The sequence below is a fragment of the Carcharhinus amblyrhynchos genome, chromosome 22 (assembly GCF_965287045.1).
Source record: "Carcharhinus amblyrhynchos chromosome 22, sCarAmb.v2.hapA, whole genome shotgun sequence".
Taxonomy (NCBI): Eukaryota; Metazoa; Chordata; class Chondrichthyes; order Carcharhiniformes; family Carcharhinidae; genus Carcharhinus; species Carcharhinus amblyrhynchos.
Window position 1 is genome coordinate 15,751,305 of NC_137345.1, and position 26,926 is coordinate 15,778,230.

Consider the following 26,926-nt stretch of genomic DNA (forward strand, 5'->3'; position numbering starts at 1 on the left):
CATAGGCCCCCTCCCACCTCATCCCTGCCTCCCATACCAACCCCCTCCCTCCTTCGCATACCATCTCACCATTCCCACACATCCCATCTGTCCTCTGCCTTGCCACCTTCCCGGCTTCCTCCCTGCTTGCCACCCCCTCACCACCCTTCCTCCTCCTTCATACCCGAACTCTGCTCCTCCCTCCCCTCCCATCTCAGCCACGCCCCTCTATGTCCCCTCCCGCCCCAGCGATGGCTCCCCATCCTGCAACACCTCCTACCTCTCCCATACTATCCCATTGAAATTAAGTAAATCCAGTTGGTTTAAGATAATATTTCCTTGCAAATTATTTTTCAATGATTTATTCTGCAGATCAATTTTTTAATGTTGTGCACTCGTTATCAGACGTACCACTGAATGAAAAACCGTGACTGAACAACTTCAAAACTTTAGGATGGGCAAGACACTACTCTTAACTGGTCAGTCTTGGATATTTTGTATTGGATTATTTTTATTTCAGACTATGTGAAGTGGTAAATACAGCCACATAACCAGATGATTGATTTTATTAGAGAATCACACGTTTCTCACCTTCTGTCTGTTCATTTGGATGTTGTTCACATTGTGCCCTGGGATTGATTAACCCACAATAACAGACAGACGCTGAAACAACTTAACATCTCATCCACAATGTGGCACCACTGTTTATGCAGGCATCATCCTGTGATTGCTCAGACCGTGCTGGGACTGGTTGGGTTTCCTCAATGCCTACTCAGGAGATTATTCTTATATCTCCAGTTTGACTAGATTTTCACAAACTGTTCACACTCTGGAGTTGATTTATTTGGAAAAAACTCAACATCAAAACATTGAAATTAGATTATACAATATAGCAATTGATTTAGACATTAGCATGTGCTTTTTTATTGACAATCAAATGAAATTATGAACTTAAATTAGTTTTTAATATGTTGGGCAGATTTCTCCCAAAAAATTTCGAAGTGTTATAACAGCGAGAATAGTGGAATGATCCACACTGGTTTCTCAGGCGTGCTCCGCACTGCAATCCTTTCACACTCAGTCACTTTTTTAAAGAGTTGGAAATTTTGTGCCAGTACTGAAAAGGAAGGTGGGAGTGGGGGTGGACACTGAGCATGCTGGTGAGCTGCTTCAGAACACTTGGGTGCCATTCTCAGAGTGCAATGGGAGACCTCCTCCATGTCCCAGGGACATTGGAACCCACCTCATCAGCAGCATGTTCTCCTACCCCCTCCCCAACACAAGTCACGAGCATAAGGGCATTGGGACCCTCCAAATTGGTCCCCAACACTACATCCAACATGCCCCCATCAAGATTGCCTTCACAATCCACCCCTGCGTGACTTTACTTGTCAGCTGCTCCCCCCCCTCCTTTGCATAGACCTCCCCTCCTTCTCCCGGAATGGCCCCTGCTCAGGTCCTACCCCCTCAGCACTACCTGTAGCACAGTGCAGTGCCCAACTGACACCCTGGCAGTAACTGAACAGCACTGGGGAACTGTTCAAACAGTGTGCAAGTGGGGCACCACCATCACTAGTTGAGCACTGCCATGATGGGCACAGCCCGGCCATGCCCCCAACCATCTGGGGGCTTCAGTGGCCTCCAAGGACCATGCTCTCCAGAGTGAATATCATGCTAGGACTCCGCTAGTGGGCTTTTTTTACTGTTCTGGGGCTTTTTTCCCTGGAGCGTAGGAGGCTTAGGGATAACCTCATAGAAGTCTATACGAAAATGAGGTGCGTAGATGAGCTATATAGTAAACACCTTTTCCCAAAGATAAAGGGGTCTAAAATTAGAGGACAGAGTTTTAAAGTGAGAGAGGAGAGATGCAAAAGGGTGTAGTGCGGTAATTTTTTCACACGGAGATGGTGAGTGTCAGGAACAAACTGCCAAAGGCAGTAGTAGAGATGAATACAATTTTGTCCTTTAAAAAGCACTTAGACAGTTACATGGATATAGAGGATATGGGCCAAATGGAGGCAACTGGGACTAGCTGAATGGTTAAAAACCTAGGAGGCAAGGACAAGTTGAGCCAAAGGACCTGTTTCCATGCTGTAAACCCCTATGACTTGATGAGACCAGTACTGATTCTCATTGTTATCACGCCATGGCCAGCGGCTGGTGAATTTGGTGCACTGAGATTGGAATGGGCTATGCATATTTAAATGCTACTTTAAATATGCTAATCAGCCTCACCCTTTCTGGGCACGAGCTGTTTCTCACTATTAGGAAGGGGTTGGGAGGCTCGCAAACTGTTTGGCGCTGGACGCAAAACAGATATTTAGGCCCGCACAATATTCTCCAAGATGGGCATGATCTACTAACAGCATGACGAGGTTGGAGAATCAAAACCATTGTTTTAACACTAACATTTTAAAGGTATTTAACACAATTTTTATCCATGTGATGGACTTTTGGCTAAGATCAAGTGTAGTATTGACGTGCTGCACTTGGTTGAAGTCATTAGGTTACATTTCAGCTTCATTTGAAGCAATTTTTTAAAGTGGCATCTAGGCTTTTTGGCTAAGATGCAAATTAGATCAAGCCTTGGAGGAGAAGCTACACCTACTCCAATCAGCTTGGATCATGTAGAAGACAGGTAGTGAGAGCGCTGTCTTGTCAGCTTGGATCGGGAATGTCCCAACTTGTTGGAACTCTGAATTGGCTTTAATTTGACTTGATTGGATTGGAATAAAGTTTAAAAAAAATTATCCATGTGATATTAATTCATGTGTATTTATTTTTACTTCAGTGAGTTTCATCTTCGTACAGCAAGTAATACTGGGTAAGCCATTGTACATCCATAGTACAAGTTTATATAAAGCAATGCACTTCAGTGATCCAGGGAATGGTAATGCAGTGGATGTTTAATTTGAGTGTTAATCCAACCAATCCTGAGTTCAAATCCCACCATTGCAGCTTGAGAATTTGTGTTTGGTTTAAACATTGAAGTTAATGAAAGTTGGGAAAGGGATATAATAGTTGGCTGAATCAATAGTGCTCAATTTGTTACAATCACGCAGAGTTGAAATAAACCTCTTAGCTTTCTCAAAACATAAAGCCAAGTGGACCCCATTACTTATTGAGGAACTTGGATGAATGTAATTTGTTGATGGCTGGAGTTTCCATTTTGTTCCATTACTTTTGTCCAGCTGAAATTGACATAGTCATGGCAAAAGATTGTGGTGTTATTAACTGAAATTATGATCAGAGCAGCTAGAATTTTTGAGGTCCCTGGTGCTTGTTTATAAAAGCAGTGTGCTAGAATCCAGTTTTGTCCATGGTGGGGCCTTGCCCCACCATGCCTACTCCTGCTCCTAATTCATTACACTAATTATACCGTTTGGAAGGGCATCATGGATGCTGTGAAAATTAAGCTTCTTCTTTGGACGCTCACAGAATTGCTTCAGTGCAAAAAGAGGCCATTTGGTCCATTGAGTCTGCACTGGCTGACACTCTTGCCCAGGCTCTCTCCTGTGCTCTATCCGCATAACTCTGCACATTTTACCATGGCTAATCCATTAACGTACTCATCTTTGGACACAAAGGACAATTGAATACAGCCAATCCACCTAACCTGCACATTTTTGGACTGTGGGAGGAAACCAGAGCACCCGGAAGAAACCCGCACAGAAACGGGTAGAATGTGCAAACTCCACACAGGCAGACAGCCGAGGTTGGAATTGAGCCCTGGTGCTGTGAGACAGCAGTGCTAACCACTGTGCCATCATATCAACACTGAAAGGAATGTTTTGAAAAATTCCAAATATATTTTTAATTTATGAAAGAATTGTCCGTGAGGCTACAGATAAAGGAAGGATTGGTTCTGTACAATTTACTAAAAGTAATTTTCAGGAATTTTAAATCTGGCTGTTCATAGGTGATGAATTCCTATTGTGATTTTTCTGTGACAAGCCTATTTTCAGCTATACTGATCGAAATGCAATGTTTTCTTCACACAGCAACCACCACCTACAAACTGGTTTGTTATTACACAAACTGGGCTCAGTACAGACCGGAAGGTGGTGAATTCTTTCCAGAAAATATTGACCCCTGCATGTGCACCCACCTGATTTACGCCTTTGGCAGCTTGGCAAACAATGAAATTGACACTTACGAATGGAACGATGAACCCATGTACCAGAGATTCAATGATCTGAAAAATAAGTAAGCCACATCATTCGCTTTGAACTTATGTTAGTTATAAACCTTGGATACATTTTACAATTTTGCGTTATTATTTGGCTACTAATTCAAACTCTTTCAAGTATTCCAGTTTATTGTGACAGACATGGACAAGAATCGACCCATGATTAAAATTAATTTAACCACCTTCTGTTACTTAACGCTTTAGGTACCCAACTCCATCTGAAAACAGTCACAAACTTTAACTCTAAAATAAACCACACTGAACTTTACCTCTAATTCTTTAATTGAAAGTAGACATTACCTGGTTTAGAAAGAACTAGCCAGGTCCATTCCCCTTGTAGAATCTATCCTCATGGCATTCTCTAATGTTCTTCAGGGCACACATACTTCTGGGCAATGGTTGATCTCTAGAGCACAAAGGTTCAAACACATTTCTTTATCTTAAACTTCTTCTGTTCTTCCAGGAGGTTATCTGGCACCTAGCTGGGAATCGTTCACATTGCTTGAACAGCCAATGAAATTAATTGCAAATTACTCCATTATGCTAGTTTCAGATAACATATAGCTCACATAGAACCCATAAACATCAGTGCCATCGGGTCTGACGCAAAGTAAACAACTTACCATATTTGATCAAAACAAGGCAGCTTAGGATCACAGTTCCCAGACCAGGTCATGGCTCAAAACAACTTTATGACCTGCATCTGTTTTTAATTATAAGTTGACCGAAAATCCCAGCATGTTTAACACTCAATCACAATTACCCTTTAAAGCCAATATTGTCATTATTGCTGTTAAAATCATTGTTGTAGCCGTTCTTCCTCCACCTACAGCATTTTCTCACATTCTGCCACTTAACAAAATGTTGTGGCCATGATAACTAATATAATGGTGGAGAGAAAGCAAATGTTCCTCTCACATACACCTACTTCACTGCAATAATGAAAATAATTGTTTGTATTCTTTTTCTCAACAGAAATAATAATCTGAAAACACTCATTGCTGTTGGAGGTTGGAACTTTGGTACCAGCAGGTAATATCTGCAATATTCTCAATTTTCACAAAAAAAGTCCCAACTTTCAGTGAGGGCCAAGATTTTACTCATAGCCTGCTATGATTAAGTAACAAAGTGAATTTGGCAATTATGAAACAGATTGTGGCAACCAGACACCAAGCTAAGTAATTCCAGGTTTCTTATTAGATTTCTCCAATAGATGTAGTTACCTAAAGAGAGGGAGGCAGGCTGAAGTCACTAATTCTTCTGTCCATTGTCAGTGTGGTTTATTTTAGATAAGGTGTATGCCCAAACCATCACCCCCACACTCTCAACCCCCACAACCAGATGTGTGTAGTCTGTTTTTACAAAATCATGACCACTACCATAGATTTATAAACCAGGTGAATTATTTATTCTCATGCACTTTTCCCAGAGAGGTTTATCGCTACAGTAGGCCCTTGCTTAACCTTGACTTGCTTGACATTGTTTCACTTCAACATCATGAATAAAACAGTGTAGGTTTTAGCATTGACTTTCACCTTACCATTGTTCACCACTCTAATGTGAACTTGCTTGCTCACATGGCCTTTCCCACAGTGCCTCCGATCCCACTGTCAGTCCCCATTCCTCCCACTACAGCTTTGCATCCCACCCCAGCCTTACCTCCTGCCCTTAATACCCAGCCTCTGTTTACTTCAGTCCTCAATAGTCTGTTGTTGCTGCTCCATTCTGAGCTCCACTGCGGCAGTGCTGCTTAACTCACATTGCAGCCCATCTGCCAGCAGACATTGCTCAGTGGAGGGCAATCAGGATGGCTAGCTGTACTGACTAACTTCCCCCCAACGGGTGGAACCTGGTCAATTTAGAAGTACTGATCTGTATGTGAGTGTACTGTAATCCTTCAAAAGAGTTACATTGTACAGTAGTGTATTTCTGTTATATTTAGTGATGTCTTTGTTTTGCAAGTTATTTCAGCCAGGAATGCGCGGTGTTGCACGTGTATAGTACAGTATTTCAACACGTACATTGTCGAGATAAATTTCTGCAGGAATCTAACTGTGGCTTTGATCTCCGAGGGAACCCATGATTCACTTAAAGCCATTTCACTTAAAATTGCGCATGTCAGGAACACAAGCATAACAAAGTTAATGGATGAGGACCTAACTGACATGCATTTTAATATATTACCATATGATTAAAGACCTCCCTGCCAGGTATTGAGCACCTGCCATGCTTTCAAACCATGCTAAAGTGATGTAAGATTGGTTCGGTTTACAACAGGTTCACCCAGACATGAACCTGTTGTGGATATGTCCCTAGGAGCATAAAGCTGTGCATATCCCCCAGGGGTGAGGGACACACATGAACATGGCAGTGGCCTTTCAATGTCTCCTGCACAGGTTGGCACTGCCAGTAGGCACCATGCACATGCCAACCTGGCAGAGTCAACTATGCCAGAAGGCAGTGACAGGGGCAGACACCAGTGGCAGCTCATGTGGGCGGGGAAGGGGGAAATTCATTTTATGTAGTGGTGATTGGGAGTGGGCATGAAAGATGGGGTTACCCGTGATGGCTGTTTGGGTGAGGGACTGGGGGGAAAGGAACCAATGTTCAAGGGAGGCGTGCGCCAGCACTGACTGCTGGGGGACAAGGGGTCCAATGTTCAAGGAGAAGCAGGGCTGCCAGCTCTGACTGTTGGGGTGTAACAGGGTCCAATATTCAGGTGATTGGGAGTGCGAGTGCCTGCACTAGCTGGTGGAGGGAGGAATCATGGGGACATGTGGGGCGGGAGGGGTGGAGCTCCTTACCCAGGAGAGGGGAGTCCCTGAAAGCTCCACAGTGAAGTGTGGGAGATGCCATTGCTCTGATCAGGTGCCCTTTTAACATGACCCCCCCCCCTCCACCAATGCCAATGCAACAGGGCTTGGCTGGCATATTAAAGCCCCGCTTTCCTATATACAGGTGAGGGGCCAGTATGATCAGAGCTCTGATTTTGAGCATGGAGACACATAATAGCTATTTTTTAAAAAAGGGGTTTAAGATGGAGGAGAGAGGTCGAGATCTAAAACTCCTGAACTCAGTTGAGTACCAAAGGCTGCAAATTGCCCAACTGAAAGACAAGATGCTGCTGCTCCAACTTGTGCCAATTTCACTGGGACATGGCAGCATGTCAAGGACAGACACGTGGACATGAGAGCACTTTTGATTGAGAGGAAAGGAATAAATGCTGGCCCAGTCACTAGATGAACTCACTATTATCAAGATAGTACCATTGGATTTTTAAAGTCATTAGAGAGGTCAGGAAGGATCTTGGATTAATGTCTCATTGGCATGTCAGCACCTACAACAATGTCGCACTCCCTGAGAATTGCACCGAGGTGTCAGACTAGATTATATGCTCAAGTCTCTATTGTAGAACTTGAACTCACCACCTTCTGACTTCAAGGCAAGTGCAGGTTAGTAGTGTCAGGGCTTATCAAGACGAAACAGGCAGACTCTGGTGAAAGGGGTGATGGGGGCAATTGTGGGCATGGGAGTTTTCTAGTTTGGTTGGAATTTACCTTTGGGAGGGAGCTCTATGGGCTACATTGTGCCCAATCAGGAGCCCCACCAAAAAGATTTTCCAGAAAAGCCAGGAAAAAACTTGTAACTATCTAATTCACTGTTCATGTATTTTTTGGTCTTAAGAGTTAAAGATCGGCTGCAAACAAATCAGATTAATGCAATTAAAGCAGCTTAGAATCCATTACACTGAAACAATTGGAACCACGTTATGTTAAGAGGTTGCAAAGATAAGAGTGTAAAACTGCAGATGAGTGCACTGTTAGCAAAGAAGCCTAATCCAGAGAGACTTTTTTAAGGAGTTTGAGCTAAATGAGTTCAAACGCATTCAGTGAATGCCAAAAATCATAAAAGATATTTACTTCAATGGACCAACAGATAAATTATAAATCAAGTTAGTTAACTTAAAACTCAGTTTGAGGCTAGTCCAGAGCAGGCTATAACTTCATGGAGATAGATGGAGCTTAGGAAGGCTTTGGGATTTCAATTTATCTGGTGGTTTGCTGTGAGTGATTGTTAGTTGCAGGTTGGACCATGTGTGGTTTGCAGATCACTGAGAGAAGTTGGCCAATGACTGACATACCTATACTGCAAGCAGAGTAAAACATTAACTTCATCATTAACCAGGTAGCAGATGGGTGCACTATAATTGCAGGTTGAATTTTGTAAGGAATAGAAGTTGAAAGTGTTGGGCCTGCTACACAGTCTGTTTTAACTGTTATAAGATGGACAAAGAATTATGAGTAGACTTCTTGTCAGTACAACCAACATTTATTTAAACACGCAATCAATAATCACCCACTCAACCAACAATAAGTTATCTTACAGAAAATACTAAAGTTCAAGTCCAATACTAGACCTTGACTTAACTTTGCATGACTGGCAAGCAGATATTGGCCTTTAGCTGTGTGCTGGTCTCAGTAGTCCTCTGCGTAGTCTGGTCCTTTGGTTTGGTTTGGCACTCTGGCTTTGGTCTTCCTTCCTTCTCGTGTGTGGTGGCTCTCCTCATGCTGGTTGTTGCTGGTGACGGTCACCATTGTTATAGCTCGTTTGTGGGGTCAGAGAGTTTCACACCCCTATTGACCATTGGTATTCAATAGATTGGGACTTGATCACTCTGATCGATAAGGTTCGAAACTAGTTTGAAGCTAGTTGGAGAATCTACAGTGGGTCTCATAGTGTCTTACTGCAAAAGAAAATAAACAGCAAATTAGCTTGTAAGTATTGGAAAAGTAACCAGAACAAGACATTGAGGTAGGCTAAGTCAAGAAAAGATAAATTAAAGTTTTACCTCTGATAATGATCTAGAGTTGAGAAAAATATCATGGGGACATACTTACTTGTATGTGATCCCTGCAAAAGGATATAACTTTAAGGTTGAAATGTTTTCTAAAAGAATTCTTGGAAGTAGAAAGTAAACCTGAGCGCATAATGGATATAATTGTCATTACTTTGTTTAAGTCTTTATTTACAATAAAATTTGTTCTGTTAAAAAGTGAATTCTTATGCCATCATTCTATTGGTCAAAATGAGGTAATTTGATTCCTTTTTAAGTGGTAATACTCCCTAACTAGGTTGCAACAATCTGAAATTTGACAACACAACTCTGAAACCATTGCATCACTTTATATTTGGGTTCCAATCTGCCCAAAATTTAGCCTCATAACATCAGATTGTAAAATAAACCCAAGGTAGAGATTTACCACTGCACGTGTTTAATATTTAATTTTATACTTCAACATAAAATTATTCAGTAAGTACTTTGTCGTGATGACAGAAATGTCAGAATGTAGGATAACATTAATCTTTGAAGCTCTAATAGTAAATTTCTCTTTGCTGTTCTTTTAAACAATGCAGAAGCTAAACAGTTAAATAGTGGAAGTTAGCATGAGCATGTTAAGTGTTCAAAAAAGCAGTACTGGTTGGAAATAAATATATTAGGATATTTATGAATTTAATCCTTTCTCTATTTCCAATTTGTTCTCGGCAATTAGATTTACCAATATGGTAGCTACAGAGCAAACCCGGATAACATTCATCACTTCCGTAATCTCTTTTCTGCGGAACCACAGATTTGATGGGTTAGACCTGGACTGGGAGTATCCAGGCTCTCGAGAGAGTCCGGCAGCAGACAAAGACCGTTACACACTCTTGGTCAAGGTGAGAGGTGTAAACCTAACATTTAATTTAATGTTATAATAGACAGCTTCTTCAGCAACAACATTTTATGTCTCTTTGCTACAAACATACAAAAATTGGAGCAGAATGGCCCCACATGCCTTCTCTGCAATTCAATAAGATTTTGGTTGGTCTGTTTGTGTTGAGTTCCTCATTTAAATTCTGAAGAGAGGTTGGATAGTCTTGGGTTGTTTTCATTGAAGCAGAGATGACTGAGGGGCTACGTGATTGAGGTGTACAACATTATGACAAGCATGGACAAAGTGGATAGGGAGCAGCTGTTCCCCTTATTTGAAGGGTCACTTATGAGGGGACACGAGTTCAAGGTGAGGTGCAGGAGGTGTAGGGGAGATGTGAGGAAAAATGTTTTTACCTAGAGGGTGGTGACTGTCTGGATTGCGCTGCCTGGGAAGGTGGTGGAGATGAGTTGCCTCACAACCTTTAAAAAGTACCTGGATGAGCAATCGGCACATCATAATATTCAAGGCTATGGGCCAAGTGCTGGTGAATGTGATTAGGTAGATTCGGTATTTCTCATATATCAGTGCACACTCAATGGGCTAAAAGGTCTTTTCTGCAGTGTATGGTTCTGTGATTCAGTGGATGTTACGGGTGGGATTTTCCAGCCCTTCCACCACTGGGATCTTCCAGCCCTACTGAAGATGAACATCGCTATGTGTCACAAGCAAGTCTTCCGGCCAACTGACTTAAAACAACCCCTGTCGTATACATATCCAATGACAGCCATTTAAGAGAGGCAGAATACCATAGGAGCTGTGACTACAGTTATTATGTTCTGGATAATGTTTATCACCATTAAAAATCAAAATATATTCATCATTTGTAGGAATTGCAAGAAGGCTTTGAAACAGAGGCTGAATCTTCAGGGAAGAACAGGCTTCTGCTCACTGCTGCAGTGGCTGCTGGTAAGCAGACTATCGATGCTGGATATGAGATAGCTGAGATTTCAAAGTAAGTGAAATTTGTTGAGAGATTGAAACTTACAACCCATGGGAAAGCCTTCATTGTGGATTGTTTCATATATTGTGAATAAGAGATGTGTGTGTGTGTGTGTGTGTGTGTGTGTGTGTGTGTGTGTGTGTGTGTGTGTGTGTGTGTGTGTGTGTGTGTGTGTGTGTGTGTGTGTGTGTGTGTGTGCGTTCGTGGGAGGGTGGGTGGTGGATTGACTGCTCTTGATACTATTTGACTGATGTGATAGCAAGGACCCCGACCAAAACTGGAGTCAGTGGGATTCAGAAGGGAAATCTTCTTGCTGGTTGGAGTCATACCTAGGACAAAGGAAGATGAATATTGTGATTGAAGGCCAATGTTCTCAGTCCAAGGTTATCGCTGCAGGAGTTCCTCATGGTAGTGTCCAAGGCCCAATCATCTTCAGATGTTTCATCTGTAACCTTCTCTCTATCATAAGGTTAGAAGTGGGGATGTTTGCTGGTGATTGCACGGTGTTCAACACTATTCACAAGTCCTCAGATACTGAAGCAGTCCATGTCCAAATGTAACAAGTCCTGGCCAACATTTGGGTTTGGGTTGATAAGTGGCAAGTAACATTCACATCATACAAGTGGCAGGCAATGACCATCTCCAACAAGAGAGAATCTAATCTGCTCCACTTGATATTCAATAGTATTATTATCACTGAAACCCCCACTGTCAACATCCTTGGAGGGCCCATTGACCTGAGACTGAACTGGACTAGCCATGTAAATACAATGGCTACAAGAGCAAGTCAGAGGTTAGGAATCCTGAAGAATCTTTGCAATTTATGCCCAATTCCCCAGAAATGGTCCCATTGATCCAGAAATCTAAAGCTGTCCCGTCTGCACCAGCTCTTAAATCATGCATTCATCTGCACTAACCTCCTATTTGTGTGCTCACTAACACAAGGCACTGGGAGTGATCCCAAGATTACAACCCAAGAGGCCTTGTTTTTTAGATTACTGCCTAACTGCCTGAATTCTTGAGCAAGACCTCATCCCTCTTCCCATCTATGTCACTGGTACCAACATGTACCATGACCTCTACCTTATCACCTTCCCCCTTCAAAATGCCCCACAGCCATTCAGTGACATCCCAGACCCAAGCATCAGGGAGACAACGTACCGTCCTGGAGTCACGTTAATGGCCGCATAGTGCTTATCTGTACCTCTGACTATAGAATCTCCTATTACTATTGCCCTGCTTCTCTTCCCCCTCTCCTATATAGACAGCCTGCTTGTAGTGTCAGAAGCTTGGCTCCTCTATCTGCACTCCCTGCAGGAACCGAGCAGTTTAAGCCTAAAGTCTCTAGAGTTTAAAATGAGAGGAGATCTAACTGGACTATATAAGGTGATAAAAGGTATTGACAAAGTAAAGGTAAAGCAGACGCTTCCTCTTATTGGGCAATCTAGAATGAGAAGTCATAGATTTAGGATAAGAAATCGCAGATTTAAAACAGAGATGAGGAGAAATTACATTCCTCACACGGGGTGAATCTGTGGAATTCACCACCCCAGTCTGCAGTGGATGCTGAGACATTAAGTATATTTAAGGAGGAGATGGACAGATTTTTAATTAGTAATGGGATGAAGAGTTATTGAGAATGGGCAGGAAAGTGGAATTGAGGCCATTGATTGAAATGAATGGCAGAGCAGGCTCGAGGGACTAAATGGCCTCCTCCTGCTCCAAGTTAGTGTATTCTTAACACCCAGTGGATTATAGTAGTCCAGCTGATTCCCCCTTGCTGAGCATTCAGGCAGCCAACAACAAGGAACCCACTCAGTCCAAAGCTACAATCAGTTACAAGAAGAGGCAACACCAAATTTAAGTTGTGCATACGGCCATCCAAACAAGCACAGAGTGTTTGCAAATTGACACAACCACCCCCAACTAAAAAGCACTTGCCAATTCATAGCCCTGCTTAATTACTTTATTTTAGTTCCAGTTTGGTGACGTATGTCAAACTTCCCAATGTCGCAGACCTCTAGGGAGGGGAAGGTTTGACTGTGAAGAATGAGGCCGCTTGGCCACTGTCTAAGGTACGATTGGGGTGGCAAAGTGGCACAGAGGTTAGCACTGCGACCTCACAGCGCCAAGGAGCCGGATTCAAATCCAGCCTTGGTGGCTGTGTGGAGTTTGCATGTTCTCCCCATGTCTGCATGAGTTTCCTTTGGGGTGGTCCAGTTTCCTCTCACGTCCAAAAAATGTGCAGGATGGGTTGATTGGCCATGCTAAATTACCCCTTATGTCAAGGGAATTAGCAAGGTAAATACGTGGGGTTACAGCCGGGGTGAGATTGTTGTCAACACAGGCCCAATGGGCCAAATAGCCTCCTTCTGCGCTGGAGGGATTCTATGATTTACCAACTGAGTGAACACTGCCATCTGGTGGCTATGTTGAGAAATAAAGAAACTTGTTGTCTTAGCTCCAATAGCCAAAGATAGGATGCAAAGCTGGAATTCTGACTGAGAATCAGTCTGTTGGAACCACAGGCATAGTAATATTTATAATGATTATTGTTAATAACTATTAAAAAGAGGTTTACATTGTAATGTTTCATGCAGTGCTTTGCATTGTAATATTTCATGTAATGCTTTACATTGTAATGTTTCATGCAGTGACCTTTTTTGACAGATTTCTAGACTTTATTTGTGTGATGACATATGATTTTCATGGGGCCTGGGAAAATGTCACTGGACACAACAGTCCCCTGTACCAAGGCTCTACAGACCAAGGAAAGTTTGTTTACTTTAATGTTGTAAGTATATGTAACTATGTCTTGTCCCTCTTCATTATCGCTGGAATAGTTCCCTGATAAGACATAAGAAAACACTCTTTGTAAAACCTCAGCATCAAAGCTTAACTATCTTGCAGGACTATGCTGCAAAATACTGGAAAAATGGTGGAACTCCAGCAGAGAAACTAATCATTGGATTTCCTACATATGGACGTAGCTTCACCCTCAGCACTTCCCAAACAGGTGTTGGTGCCCCAGTATCCGGAGCTGGTCAGCCTGGACAATTGACTAAGGAAGATGGATTCTGGGCCTACTATGAGGTAATTGCAAATGACATTTGTTTATCGCTTTTCTGAAGCTTGTCGTAAATAAAAAATATTCAGGATTCAATCGCATGAAAGCATAGGCCAGGATTTTCCTCGCAATGCTTCATAACCCTTACATCAGGGTCAACTGGGGGTGGGGGGGGAGCACTCGGAGCCCCTGTCAAGTGATTACATTTTGCGTGCCCCCGTTTTCAGCAGGGGGATCATTTTGGGGGAGGGAAACGTAAAATAGGACAGCTGCCCACCTCACCACCTTCCCATCCACACCCGAGCTCTCCCACACCCCCCACTCTGGAACTGAATTTCAGATGGCTGGGTTAAGTCGGGTTAACTGCAGTCTTCCTTCCAAGTTCAAGACGGCTCAGCAGATTGTGTAGACAGGTCCTAATGGCTGCTGTAACCAGAGCTGGAATCTCTTACGGGAAAACTGAGAGCTGTTCAAAACAGATTGGAGGAGGCTTCTAAAAGACTTTGAGACTCACTGGCAAAGAAAATATGACTTCTTGTTGCAGCAGTGACGTTGTTGGCATGCTGCAGACTTCACAGGGCCGATTTTACCATTTTGATTCGAAGTGCTGAATTTGGGAGTGTTTTAGATCTGACATTTATTCCCGTTCTCAGGCATCCCCATATTCACACTCTGCACAGTAAAATAAAATTGAAAAACAGTCCCCTGCCACATCGTTCCGAGGCCAGTTAATACCTCCTCCTGACCCTCACAGACATTGCCCCACCCCCACAACACAACTGTCTCCCTTAGCCCCCTCCGCTACCCAGAACGATCACAACCCTCTGCACCCATTCCTTCTCCCACCAATCGCACGCAGAGTGGCAACGGACTCCTCTGGCCACCACCAGAGAGCTATCTGATACTCCTCCCCGCCCCCCCCACCAGAGAGCTATCTGATACTCCTCCCCCCCCACCAGAGAGCTATCTGATACTCCTCCCCGCCCCCCCCCACCAGAGAGCTATCTGATACTCCTCCCCGCCCCCCCCACCAGAGAGCTATCTGATACTCCTCCCCCCCACCAGAGAGCTATCTGATACTCCTCCCCCACCACCAGAGAGCTATCTGATACTCCTCCCCGCCCCCCCCCACCAGAGAGCTATCTGATACTCCTCCCCCCCCACCAGAGAGCTATCTGATACTCCTCCCCACCCCCCCCCACCAGAGAGCTATCTGATACTCCTCCCTGCACCCCCCACCAGAGAGCTATCTGATACTCCTCCCCCACCAGAGAGGTATCTGATACTCCTCCCCCACCAGAGAGGTATCTGATACTCCTCCCCGCCCCCCCCCACCAGAGAGCTATCTGATACTCCTCCCCCCCGACCAGAGAGCTATCTGATACTCCTCCCCCCCCACCAGAGAGCTATCTGATACTCCTCCCCCCCCCACCAGAGAGCTATCTGATACTCCTCCCCCCCCACCAGAGAGCTATTTGATACTTCTCCCCCCCCCCACCAGAGAGCTATCTGACCTGCCTCCACCGCCCCCCCCCCCCCCCCGCCTACCTGAGACCCACCTCCTTCTCCCCCCACCAAAGAGCCATCAGACCCGTCTCCCTCCCCCACCACCAGTGAGCCATCGGACCCACCTCCACGCCCTTCTCCTGCCCCCATCACCAATCTGAGACCCATCACCAATCTGAGTCAGAGAGCCACCAGAAGCTCTGAAGTTATCTCCTCAGAAGCTGGAGCGCCCAAATCGGACTTTAGCGGACCATGTCCAGTTTCATGTCAAATCTGGATAGGTGAACGTAGTGGTAAAGGGAGAAATGCAGTTAAGTTTGAGTGTCCAGTCTATTAAGTTAATTTAAATACATGCAAATGTATTTAAATTGATGTTGCGCCCATTTCGGAAATGGTGCCAATTTTAGGCACTTGGTAAAAGAGGAACGGGCACGGAGGCGATCACAGATCATGCTGCTCACCTCACACCCAAATTTCCGCACTCAAAAATGGGCCATGGTAACTTGATGGTTTACTTCATGGTTAAATTGGCCTCTCAGCTTTTGGATAAAAGGATTTAAAAATCAGAGGGCAGTTTCAATCACATGATGAATGGCCATTGATAGATAATGGAATACCAATTATGGTCTTGCATTGTGAAGACACCCTCTTGGTGGATAAAGATTTCCGTGCTTCATTTTAGATAATCTGTATCAACAGCTTTCCTTTGTTACCAGGCAAATGTAGAATCAGACATTCAGGGGGTTCATTGTTCTTATTTTTCGAGTAAACCTTAACAGTAGCAGGAATGAAATTTCACAGAAGGATGCTGTTTTTATCATGTCCATTCAGGAGGGTCCATTAGGCATGCCCATTATAATCTTATTTGGAACTTTTCAGAAAGCTTGCCAGGCTGTTGAAGTCGCAAAAGTCAGGTGATTCTTTGATGGACATCTTACAGTTCATCAGTCCATTTCAAAAGAAAAATAGTTTAAAGAAAGCTAATATATTCATGCCTGCGCTGAAATTATATATTATAATAAAGTAAATATTGCATCTGAATACATGTGATAATATATAAGATATCATCATGTCCAGTAAAGATACATCATTTTTCTAACTTCTACGATTCAAACCTTATTCAGTGTGGACTTTCCAAAATGGCTTTTTCCTCTAAAATGTGAACAATGTGCTGTATAACTGGACACCAAAGGGCAGATCTGATTTGTGTATTCAAGCACTGTCTCATAGTCCATGAACTATCAACTATATCCATCCTGAGACCATCAAAAGATATTCCCAAATAGAATGCGTCTTTCTGAAACAAGGAAAGTGCTTGTCTAAAACCCTTCAGGATAAATATCTTAAGGCAATAAATTGAAATTTGATGAAACAACTTAAGGCCACCCAGCTATTTGGAATGGAAACTGCAATTGTGAGGAATCATATTGCAAGGGAACCATGTTTGTCCTCTTTAGTAGAATCATAGAATTCCTACAATGCATAAGGAGACCATCTGGCCCATCAAGTCAGCACAATGCTCTGAAAGGGCATCTTACCCAGGGCCAGTACCCACTCTATCACCATAACCCTCCCATCTCCTCCCCATAGCCACACGCATTTACTATGGCCAAACCACCTAATCTGCACATCTTTGGACTATGGGAGGAAACCAGAGCACCCGAAGGAAACCCACACAAACACAGGGAGAACACGCAAATTCCACACAGACAGTCAACCAAGGATGGAATCGAACCCAGGGCCCTGGTGCTGTGAGGCAGCAATGCTAACCATTGTGCCACCATGTCACCCAATCTATCAATGCTGCCTTCAGAATGAGAAACAGGGCAGAAAGAGCAGTAAGGCATATGCCTCAAAGAACCAGAGGCTGGAACATTCGAAGGCCTCCAAGCCTGTTCCTTTTCAGCCTCACCAATAGAATAAAGTCATCTCCTGGTAACAAGATGACAGCTAACTTCATGATCCTTAGGAAGTCCATCCCTTCGAGACTCTAGCATATTGATCAGAAACCAACAACTTTGCACTCTCTACCACCATCACACACCATCACACATACCTCTCCACCTCCGGGCCCAGCAATGTCAATGGCCACTTGCAGGTTTCACCTGCTCTGCCACTGGGAAACCCATCGGTGAGGCTGGAAGATTGTGGAGACAGGATCGGCTGGAAATTCTGGCCTATGACTTCAGCTTTGACTTTCGCCTAAAATACACATATGGAATGAGGCAGCATAGTGGCACAGTTGTTAGCACTGCTGCTTCACAGCGCCAGGAACCTGGGTGCAATTCCCAGCTTGAGTGGCTGTCTGTGCAGAGTCTGCACATTATCCCTGTGTCTGTATGGGTTTCCTCCAGGTGCTCCAGTTTCCTCCCACAGTCTGAAAGATGTGCTGGTTAGATGCATTGGCCATACTAAATCCTCCCTCACTGTACCCAAACAGGCACCAGAGTGTGGCAACTAGGGGATTTTCACAGTAACTCCATTTTGGTGGTAATGTAAGCCTACTTGTGACAATAATAAATGAACTTATCAGATGCATGTTTTCTAGAGCAAGGCAGCCATGTGATTTATGAACTATTCTTTTTGCTTATAAGCTGTAAAATTATACTATTCTCTTCAACTATATGCTTCTTGAGTGTGTTTCTATGTGTGACTGTGTGAGTAAGAGCCCATTACGTTAAATTTTGAGCTTGCTGCATGAAATAAACAATCCTCTTTCTTCATTTGCACCCATGCAAAAAAGCTTGTTACAGACTATTCAGATTGCCCCCTGTGATGTTGGTGTACTTGTAAATATTTTTTAAAATCATGTCCTCTGTGGCTATTAGCTGTTTTGACTTTGTTGCTGCCAGGCTGTCTGTAGAAGTCCTTTTATTGCTTCGTCAGTGGTTTAAATGGGGTTTGTTTATTTTATACTCTGAGTTGTTTTGTGATCCTGCATTGTTAGGAGGAAGGTCCTGGGTTCTGGACAGTTCTTTTTTCTTCCTAAGGAATTCAAGGTTTCATTCTCTTTTTTGTTTGGCTGCAATTGGAGTTTTCGAAGTGATTGAACATCAGCCTGAAAGGAGTCTCTCTCTCTCTCTTTCTTTCCCCCTGGTTTTGGAAATTCTGCTGGTTAGCTGAAAGCAAGGCTTATTGCCTTTCTGCAGTAGAGAATCTTCTTTTGGTAGCTTGACCAGAATTTCTCCCTGGTATTCTGGGAAGCTGTTCTAACTTCAAACTGTTCTGAGTGTATCCAGAGGACTGCTAGAAGTTACAAGACTGAGAAGTCAGGGTTTCAATTATCCAACCAAAGCACTCAGTTGCAATATCACGTAAGCATTAGTCTTTGCTGTGTTAAACCTGTAGTAAAGGTTTAGTTTATGGGATTTGCTTCATTGGAATGGTGTTTAGCTGTTAAGGTATGCTATATTATATTACAGGAATATTATTCTTGTTTGTAATTGATAAATGTTATTGTTAATAAGTATATTCTTAAATAAACTTGGTTTGCTAAAAGCTCCCCAGTGAGTGATTTCTATCATGTCTGAGGTGAAATATATCATGCTTATCCTAGCCAAATTCAAGGTGCAAAACATATGATGCAGGCAGCTCTATAAAATACTTTGGAGTTTGACTTGAATCATAACACCCACACATTCAGAGGTTTAAAACACACATCTTCCTCTCAAAAATGTATTCATTACAATTGGAAAAGAAACAAGGATTTCAATAGTTCTCTGTCACCTTGCTCATAATCTTCATTAGAAAGACACAAACAATAATACATTTTGTATCTTGGATTATGACAATTGAAATCCTCTATAGTATGTATCTTTAAAAAAGATTTAAAGGGACGATAAATCCATCATCCCTTTGTGACTGATTCTCAACATCAACATTACAAAGATGAAAGCACTTTCATTAACCATTCAATATTCCTTTTATTGTAATAACTGTTGCTACAATTATATATTGTCTATTAATTAACAAAGGGTATTGACTAAATACTGAGTGCAAATGGGACTGATACTAAGGGCAAACTTCATGAATCTTCAATGTGTTAACAATGTTTATTGATTTTCCTTAACAGATCTGTACATTTTTGAAAACTGCTACCTCAGTGTTGATCAAAGACCAGCAGGTTCCTTATGCATTCAAAGGCGATCAGTGGGTTGGATATGACGATCAGCAGAGCTTTACAACTAAGGTATGTACCATAAGTCTAGTCTATATGCAGTCCTATACCAGCCAAGACCATCATAGATCACCATTAAAAAACTGTATTTATTAATAAGTGTTAATCTATGGAGTTTTTCTGAATGATCTGTTTGCTAACTGGTTTATTAATATAGTCCAATTTTTACTGATGTGTTCTTCCTCCTCTGCAAGGAGGGCAGAAATTTCAAAATAATATAAAAGTGTCTGGGGTTTTCTTCCTTTTACACGCCTTCAATGATTAGGAATATTTTTCAGATGTGTAGGAGAGAGATGTCAAAACTGTTTACTGTGAAATATTCTATACCAACACTTCGACCAGGTTATCACACATTTACTCCAGTGCTTTTATGATGGTTCAAACTCAGCTTTGTTAAAAACACTCCTTACATAATAAATTCAGCTAACTTTCCTCAAAGTGAGATAATTGCCTGAAAATAGATACTACCCAGTCTGGTGAAATCAGTTGGGCTGTTGGATTCAATTCACTGGGTTCACAATGACAGATGAACATAGGGTCGTCTTAGCACGAAGGTGGATCTCGCATGTTCTCTTGCATCATCCCAGGTTACAACAGCTTTGATGGCATCTTCGCTGGAGTTTGTCTTGAAAATTGCCCTTCCTCCTTTGAATATTCCAATGGGGTGACAGGGTGAGGAGGGCCACAACACGCAATGAGGTTAGCCCAGGCTATCCGATTTGTACATGTCTCCTTTGAGGAGATGGTTAATAACAGGGAGTCAGGCTGAAACTATGGAATACACAGTCATAATGTTTTATGACTGAAAAGCTCCTAATGGGTTTCGGACCATAACAACCTTTCTATTATAAAATTTAAGCCTCTCTGTTCAATATGTAAGAGGTTTGGGTTCTGGTGTCGGGTCATGATGACTTGCCTACTGTTAAAGTGAATAATCACTGTTCGACATAGTTCTGCTGGTAACCACAGACCAAATTAGGGTGCACAGAGTTGGGGGTAAGGTGTTAGCGTGGATAGAGGATTGGCTGTCTAAAAGGAAGCAGAGAGTTGGAATCAATGGGTGCTATTCTGGTTGGCGGTTGGTGACTAGTGGAGTGCCGCAGGGATCGGTGCTGGGGCCTCAACTGTTTACCATTTACATAGATGATCTGGAGGAGGGGGCTGAGTGTAGGGTAACAAAATTTGCTGATGACACAAAGATGAGTGGAAAAGCAAATTACATGGAGGGTGTGGAAAGTCTGCTGAGAGATCTGGATAGGCTGAGCGAATGGGCGAGGACCAGGCAGATGGAGTATAATGTTAGCAAGTGTGAGGTTATCCACTTTGGTGGAAATAATAGTAGGAGGGATTATTATTTAAAAGGCGAAAAGCTGCAGCATGCTACGGTGCAGAGGGACCTGGGGGTCCTTGTGCACGAATTGCAAAAACCCAGTCTGCAGGTGCAGCAGGTGATCAAGAAGGCGAATGGAATGTTAGCCTTTATAGTGAGGGGGATAGAATATAAAAGCAAGGAGGTCTTGCTGCAACTGTACAGGTTACTGGTGAGGCCGCAGCTGGAGTACTGTGTGCAGTTTTGGTCGCCGCACTTGTGGAAGGATATATTGGCCTTGGAAGGAGTGCAGAGGAGGTTCACTAGGCTGATACCGGAGATGCGGGGGTTAGCCTATGAAGAGAGACTGAGTAGACTGGGTCTGTACTCGTTGGAGTTTAGAAGGCTGAGGGGGGATCTTATAGAGACGCATAAGATAATGAAGGGGATAGACAGGGCAGAGGTAGAGAGATTCTTGCCACTTAGAAAGGATAGGAGGACTAGAGGGCACAGCCTCAAGATAAGCCGGGGGGGGGGGGCGGGAGGCGGGTTGCAGTTTAGATCAGAGTTGAGGAGGAACTTCTTCACTCAAAAGGTGGTGAATCTCTGGAATTCTCTGCCTGTTGAAGTGGTGGAGGCTACCTCACTGAATATATTTAAGTCACAGGTAGATAGGTTTCTGATAGACAGGGGAATTAAGGGTTATGGGGAGAAAGCGGGAAAGTGGAACTGATCCACTTCAGATCAGCCATGATCTTATTGAATGGCAGGGCAGGCTGGTAGGGTTAGGTGGCCTACTCCTGCTCCTGTTTCTTATGTTCTTATGTTCTTATGTAACCTCATGGAAGCAGTTTTAGCTGTATTAAGTTGGACCTAAATTCTCAGGCTGGTGTCCATTAGACCACTAAATGAACAAATATGTTTAAAAGGAACTATGTTTTTTACAAAAGTTAAAATTTATTTATTAGACACAAGTGAGGCTTACATTAACACTGCAATGAAGTTCCTGTGAAATTCCCCGAGTCACCACTGTCTGGGACCTGTTCAGGTTAATGCACCAAACCAGCACTTCTTTCAGAATGTGGGAGGAAACCAGACCACCTGGATGAAACCCACACAGACACAGGGAGAACATGCAAACTCCATACAGACAGTGACCGAAGCTGGGAATCTAACCCAGGTCCCTGGCACTGTGAGGCAACAGTGCTAACCACTGTGCTACTGTGTTGCCCCAAGGGAAAGCATTAGATCTCCAATAAACTACTTATTTTTATTTAATGCATTTTACTGGTGTTTTTACATCTTTACATTTGTAGGTTCAGTGGTTGAAGGCTAACAACTTCGGAGGTGCCATGGTTTGGACTTTAGATCTGGATGATTTCAATGGAACTCAATGCAATCAAGGAGTTTACCCGTTGATCAACACATTGAAGACCCTCCTTAACATCAGTGGTTTGTATAAATTATTCTCAGGGCCTGAAAGCTCCACTGGCTAGATGGTGAGCAAGTGGTTTAGGTTTAGGCCAACAGCATGGATTGGCTTCCCATTCCAGCCAAGGTCAACTTGGGACCTGCCCCCTTGTCCTGCCCCTGAGAATAAAAGGCGCTGGCAATCTTTTACTGACAGAAAACTGACATTGGAAACAACTCAGGGCAAAATAAACAAAAAACTAAGGGCCTGCCTTCAGGGTACATCTAATGGCCTGAATGAAAGGGAATAAGTAATTGTAAAACAACCAACTAAACTTGAATTTGTGCTGCAATGAATTTCCGAAAGCTCTGTAGAAGTGCTGGGTTCCCAAATATTGACAACAAGGACTTGTAACAAACAATACCTTATCCACTAGCTGAGTAAACATTCCATGGGAGTCGTCATGAGGACTGCATTGAATCACCAGTCTTTGGTCCAAGTATCTCACTAACCCAACTCCTTCTTAATGGTGACATTTTATCCTGGCTATTCAGCTGAGAGGTATTACAAGGTTGAGTAGTACTAGTAGAACTGAGAGAAGATGAATGGCACATTAGCTTTTTTTATATGGCATATCACAGTAAAGATTTTTTACTATAATTATATACAAGAGCCACTGGGTACAGATTTGATCCTCTTACCTAAGGAATGAAGGGTTTGTCCTCAAGGAAATACAACAAAGGTTCATTAGAATGATTCCTGGGATGAAGGGATTATCCAGTTGAGGAAAGATTGAGGAGAGCCGGCCTATATTCCCTGGAGTTTGGAAGAATCATAGAATCATAGAATCCCTACAGTGCACACAGAGACCATTCAGTCCATCGAGCCTACACCAACCAAAATTCCACAAAAGCCCTATCCCCTTAACCTCACGTATTTACCCTGCTAATCCTCCCCGACACTTAGGGGCAAATTAGCATGGCCAATCAACGTAACCCGCACACCTTTGGACTGTGGGAGGAAACTGGAGTAGCCGAAAAAAAGCCACACAGACACGGGAAGAATGTGCAAACTCCACACAGACAGTCATCCCCAAGGCCATAATTGAATCCAGATCCCTGGAAATAATCAAATTGAAACCTGTGAAGTTCTTAAAGGGTTTATCAGATGCTGAGAAAGCACTTCCACTGGCTGGGAAATGTAGAACAAAGGGTCATGTTCTTAGAATAAATAGTCAACTATTTAGGACAGAGATGAGAAGAAAATTCTTCACTAAAAGGGCAATGAATCTTTGGTATTTTCTATCCCATAGTCCTGTGGATACTGAGCTACTGAGTATTTTCAAGATAATGATTGAGAGATTTTTGAGTAATCAAGGTAATTAAGAAAATGGAGATGGGCTGGGAAAGTGGAGCTGCGGGCAGAGATCACCCATAACCTTGTTTGACAGTGTCACAGGCTCGAAGGGATGAATGGCCTCCTCTTGCTCTGATTTCTTATAGGATATAAGTGCCCACCTATATATCGGATCGATAGGTGGGTGGCACGGTAGCACGGAGGTTAGCACTGCTGCTTCACAGTGCCAGGGACCCGGGTCCGATTCCCAGCTTGGGTCACTGTCTGTGTGGAGTTTGCATGTTCTCCCTGTGTCTGCGTGGGTTTTCTCCAGGTGCTGCAGTTTCCTCCTACACTCTGAAAGACTTGCTGATTAGGTACATTGACCCGAACAGGCGCCAGACTGTAGAGACTAGAGTAATTTCACAGTAACTTCATTGCAATGTTGATGTAAGCCTTACTTGTGACTAATAAATAAACTTTATAGTCTTATTCATGTAAATATAACACAGATAATGGCAATTTCCAGTTCCCAAATATGCCGAGATTTAAAATGACAAATAACGTTGTGAGAAGGTGTGAGTAAATCAATGCAAAAATCAAAGTTTGCAATATTGTTTTCGTATTCCTTCCAATGCCCTTCTTTTGCAGCGGCCTACGTGCTAGAATACTACTTTCTTCTGAAACCACTTGTCTCTGTTTTGTCCCTTCCCCTGCTCCATCTACAAAGGCAGAGACTTCAACAGTTATGGCCTGACATTCTTGAGCAACGCCCCCAAAACTTTCTTCATCCTGTCTTCCAGCATCGCACCCTCAAATCCTTCCTCGTCCATCATGGCATCAATCATCTCCTCAACTTTTCTCATATAGTTGCTCATTGTCAGCACAGATTCATGGAATTGTTATGCTGCAGAGAAAGGCCATTTGGCCCATCAAGTCTGCACCAGCTCTCCAAACGAGCATCATAACTGAGTCCTAATCCCTGCCTTTTCCCTGTACCCCTGCACATTTTTCTATTAAATTATCATCTAATGCTTCAACTGAAATTGCCTCCACTATACTTCCACACATAGTAAAACCCCCACTACATGCTCAAAGGGAGGCCCCCTCCAATGGACCTCCCCAAAGGGGCCCACTTCACTGTCCCCTGCTATTGCCAGGAGGCACCCCCCCATTAGCACTACCCTTGGCACATCCCCCAACACCCTGCATTGCCCCCTTGTATTGCCTGCTGGCACTGCCCACTGGCCTTCCCCTTGGCACTTCTCCCTGACACTTCCCACAACACCCTGACGCTGTCCCCTGTACTTCCCCTGGCACCGGAGCACTTAGCTAGCATCCTTTCTTCTATTCTTTCATCGGCTATGGGCATTACTGACTGTGCCTGCATTTATTGCCCATCCCTGGGAGCATTTAAGAATCAACCACATTGCTGTGGGTTGAAGTCACACATAGGCTAGACTAATAAGGATGGTAAATTTCCTTCCTTAAAAGACGTTAGTGAGCCAGATGGGTTTTTATGACAATCAACAATGGTTATCGTTAGACTTGTAATTCCAGATTTTTATTCAATTCAAATTTCACCATCTGACATGGCAGGATTTGAACCTAGGGCTCCAGAACATTACCCTAGGTCACTGGATTGCTAGTCCAGTAACAATACCCCAGTGACAATACCACTAGAGTAAAGTTTATTTACTCAAGTCGTAAGTAGGCTTACATTAACACTGCAATGAGGTAACTGTGAAAATCCCCTAGTCGCCACACTCGGGTACACTAAGAGGTAATTTACCTATCCAGCATGTTTTTTGGATTGTGAGAGGAAACCAGAAGACCTAGAGGAAACCCGCACACACACAGGGAGAATGGTCAAACCCCGCACAGACAATGACCCATGCCAGGAATCGAATCCAGGCCCCTGGTGTTGTGAGGCAGCAGTACTAACCACTGTACCACCATGCACTACACCACCGTCTCCCCTAATCCTGACACCCTTACACCACTCCCAGGGTCAGTACCGAGCGTAATGCCAAGGTTCCGGCTGGATGTGTCCCTCTCCACAGGAAGCTATTCTTACCTGTATGCCCCTTTGGCTGGTTTATATTTTTTACAAACAGTTGAAACGGCACATTGGCAACAGGAGACTAGTTCCAATTTTGGGCAATGATACAGTGAGGAAGACCCCTGATTGTATTTAAATGTACGTCACCGGTGGAAGTTGGGAAGAAGTGGGAAAATTAGAGTCGCTCCGGCGAGATTCTTAATTTCCAAATTTTGTGATAAAAAAACTAAAAATGAATAATCCATGGAGGAAACAGAGTCTGTCAAGGAAATGAAAGCCTTCATCAAAAGAATAACTTCCAAATCATAAAAATATTAACTTATATTTTCTGTTACAGAATGTCAGCCATCAAACACAACATCGCCACCCACAACTCAACCCCCTAATTCAACCACACAAGGCAGCATCACGACTACTATCACTGTAATCCGAGGATTTTGCCAAGACAAAGCTGATGGGTTATATGCTGATCCAGCTGATATTAGTAAATACTTCCAGTGTGACAGTGGGCAAACCCATCATAGGCTATGTTCTGAAAATTTGATCTTTGATGAAAATTGTAATTGTTGCAATTGGCCTTAACCAAGGTAATAAAAACTCGCCATGCTCACAGCCTCAAAATGTGAATAAACACTGAAAGTGTGCAAAATGAAAATAAATTTGCTAATCTGCTGGTTTGCCATTGTGTTTGCCAGATTTCAGTGTGACAATGTAAGATTGTTTTTTAGGTAACCGCAGCTGTATTTTTACATTATTGAATTGATTGTTGTGATAAATTGCTTGTTTGTGAACAAACTGGTTATAGGAGCAATAAATAAATTAGCAGAGGATCACATAAATGAAAATTGATTGACTACTTCTCAATGGAAGCAGGGGCAACGGTGTCAATAAAGCACCCAGCATAAATTGAGTGATTTTTAGCATCAACCCAGAGGCACAATAAACAATGACACTGTTTGATGTGTTAAAGCTGTCTTATTTTCCCTGGATTTCTTTGTTCTCTTTGTAACATTTATTTCTTTCAATGCCAAAACAAAATAAATTGAAAGTTGAAGCTTAAAACAACTTGGATTGGGACACGTCTGGCTATTTTATTTTGGATATTTACTTGTCTCTGTGTCGTTTTATTTGCATTCACACAGAGACATCCAGGCATGGAGTGATCAATGCACAAGTACACTAGTCCGAATGTTGG

General features: G+C 43.1%; 1 protein-coding gene across 1 annotated transcript; it reads left to right on the forward strand.

Moving 5' to 3' along the window:
• The first annotated feature begins 433 nt into the window (after positions 1–433).
• On the forward strand, positions 434–26,313 carry LOC145356786 (acidic mammalian chitinase-like). The gene is made up of 11 exons (XM_080209654.1): positions 434–458; positions 2,771–2,803; positions 3,981–4,185; positions 5,144–5,200; positions 9,721–9,886; positions 10,752–10,876; positions 13,535–13,658; positions 13,775–13,957; positions 19,510–19,626; positions 22,240–22,375; positions 26,069–26,313. Exons 1-11 carry the CDS (start codon positions 434–436, stop codon positions 26,311–26,313), a joined length of 1,416 nt encoding a protein of 471 aa, XP_080065780.1.
• Positions 26,314–26,926: the final 613 nt, after the last annotated feature.

Coding starts and splice junctions, on each gene's coding strand:
- LOC145356786 (XM_080209654.1), top strand. CDS start 434: ATGGGCAAGACACTACTCTTAACTG. Junction 10,877..13,534: donor GAGATAGCTGAGATTTCAAA/GTAAGTGAAATT, acceptor CTTTTTTGACAG/ATTTCTAGACTTTATTTGTG. Junction 19,627..22,239: donor AGCAGAGCTTTACAACTAAG/GTATGTACCATA, acceptor TTACATTTGTAG/GTTCAGTGGTTGAAGGCTAA.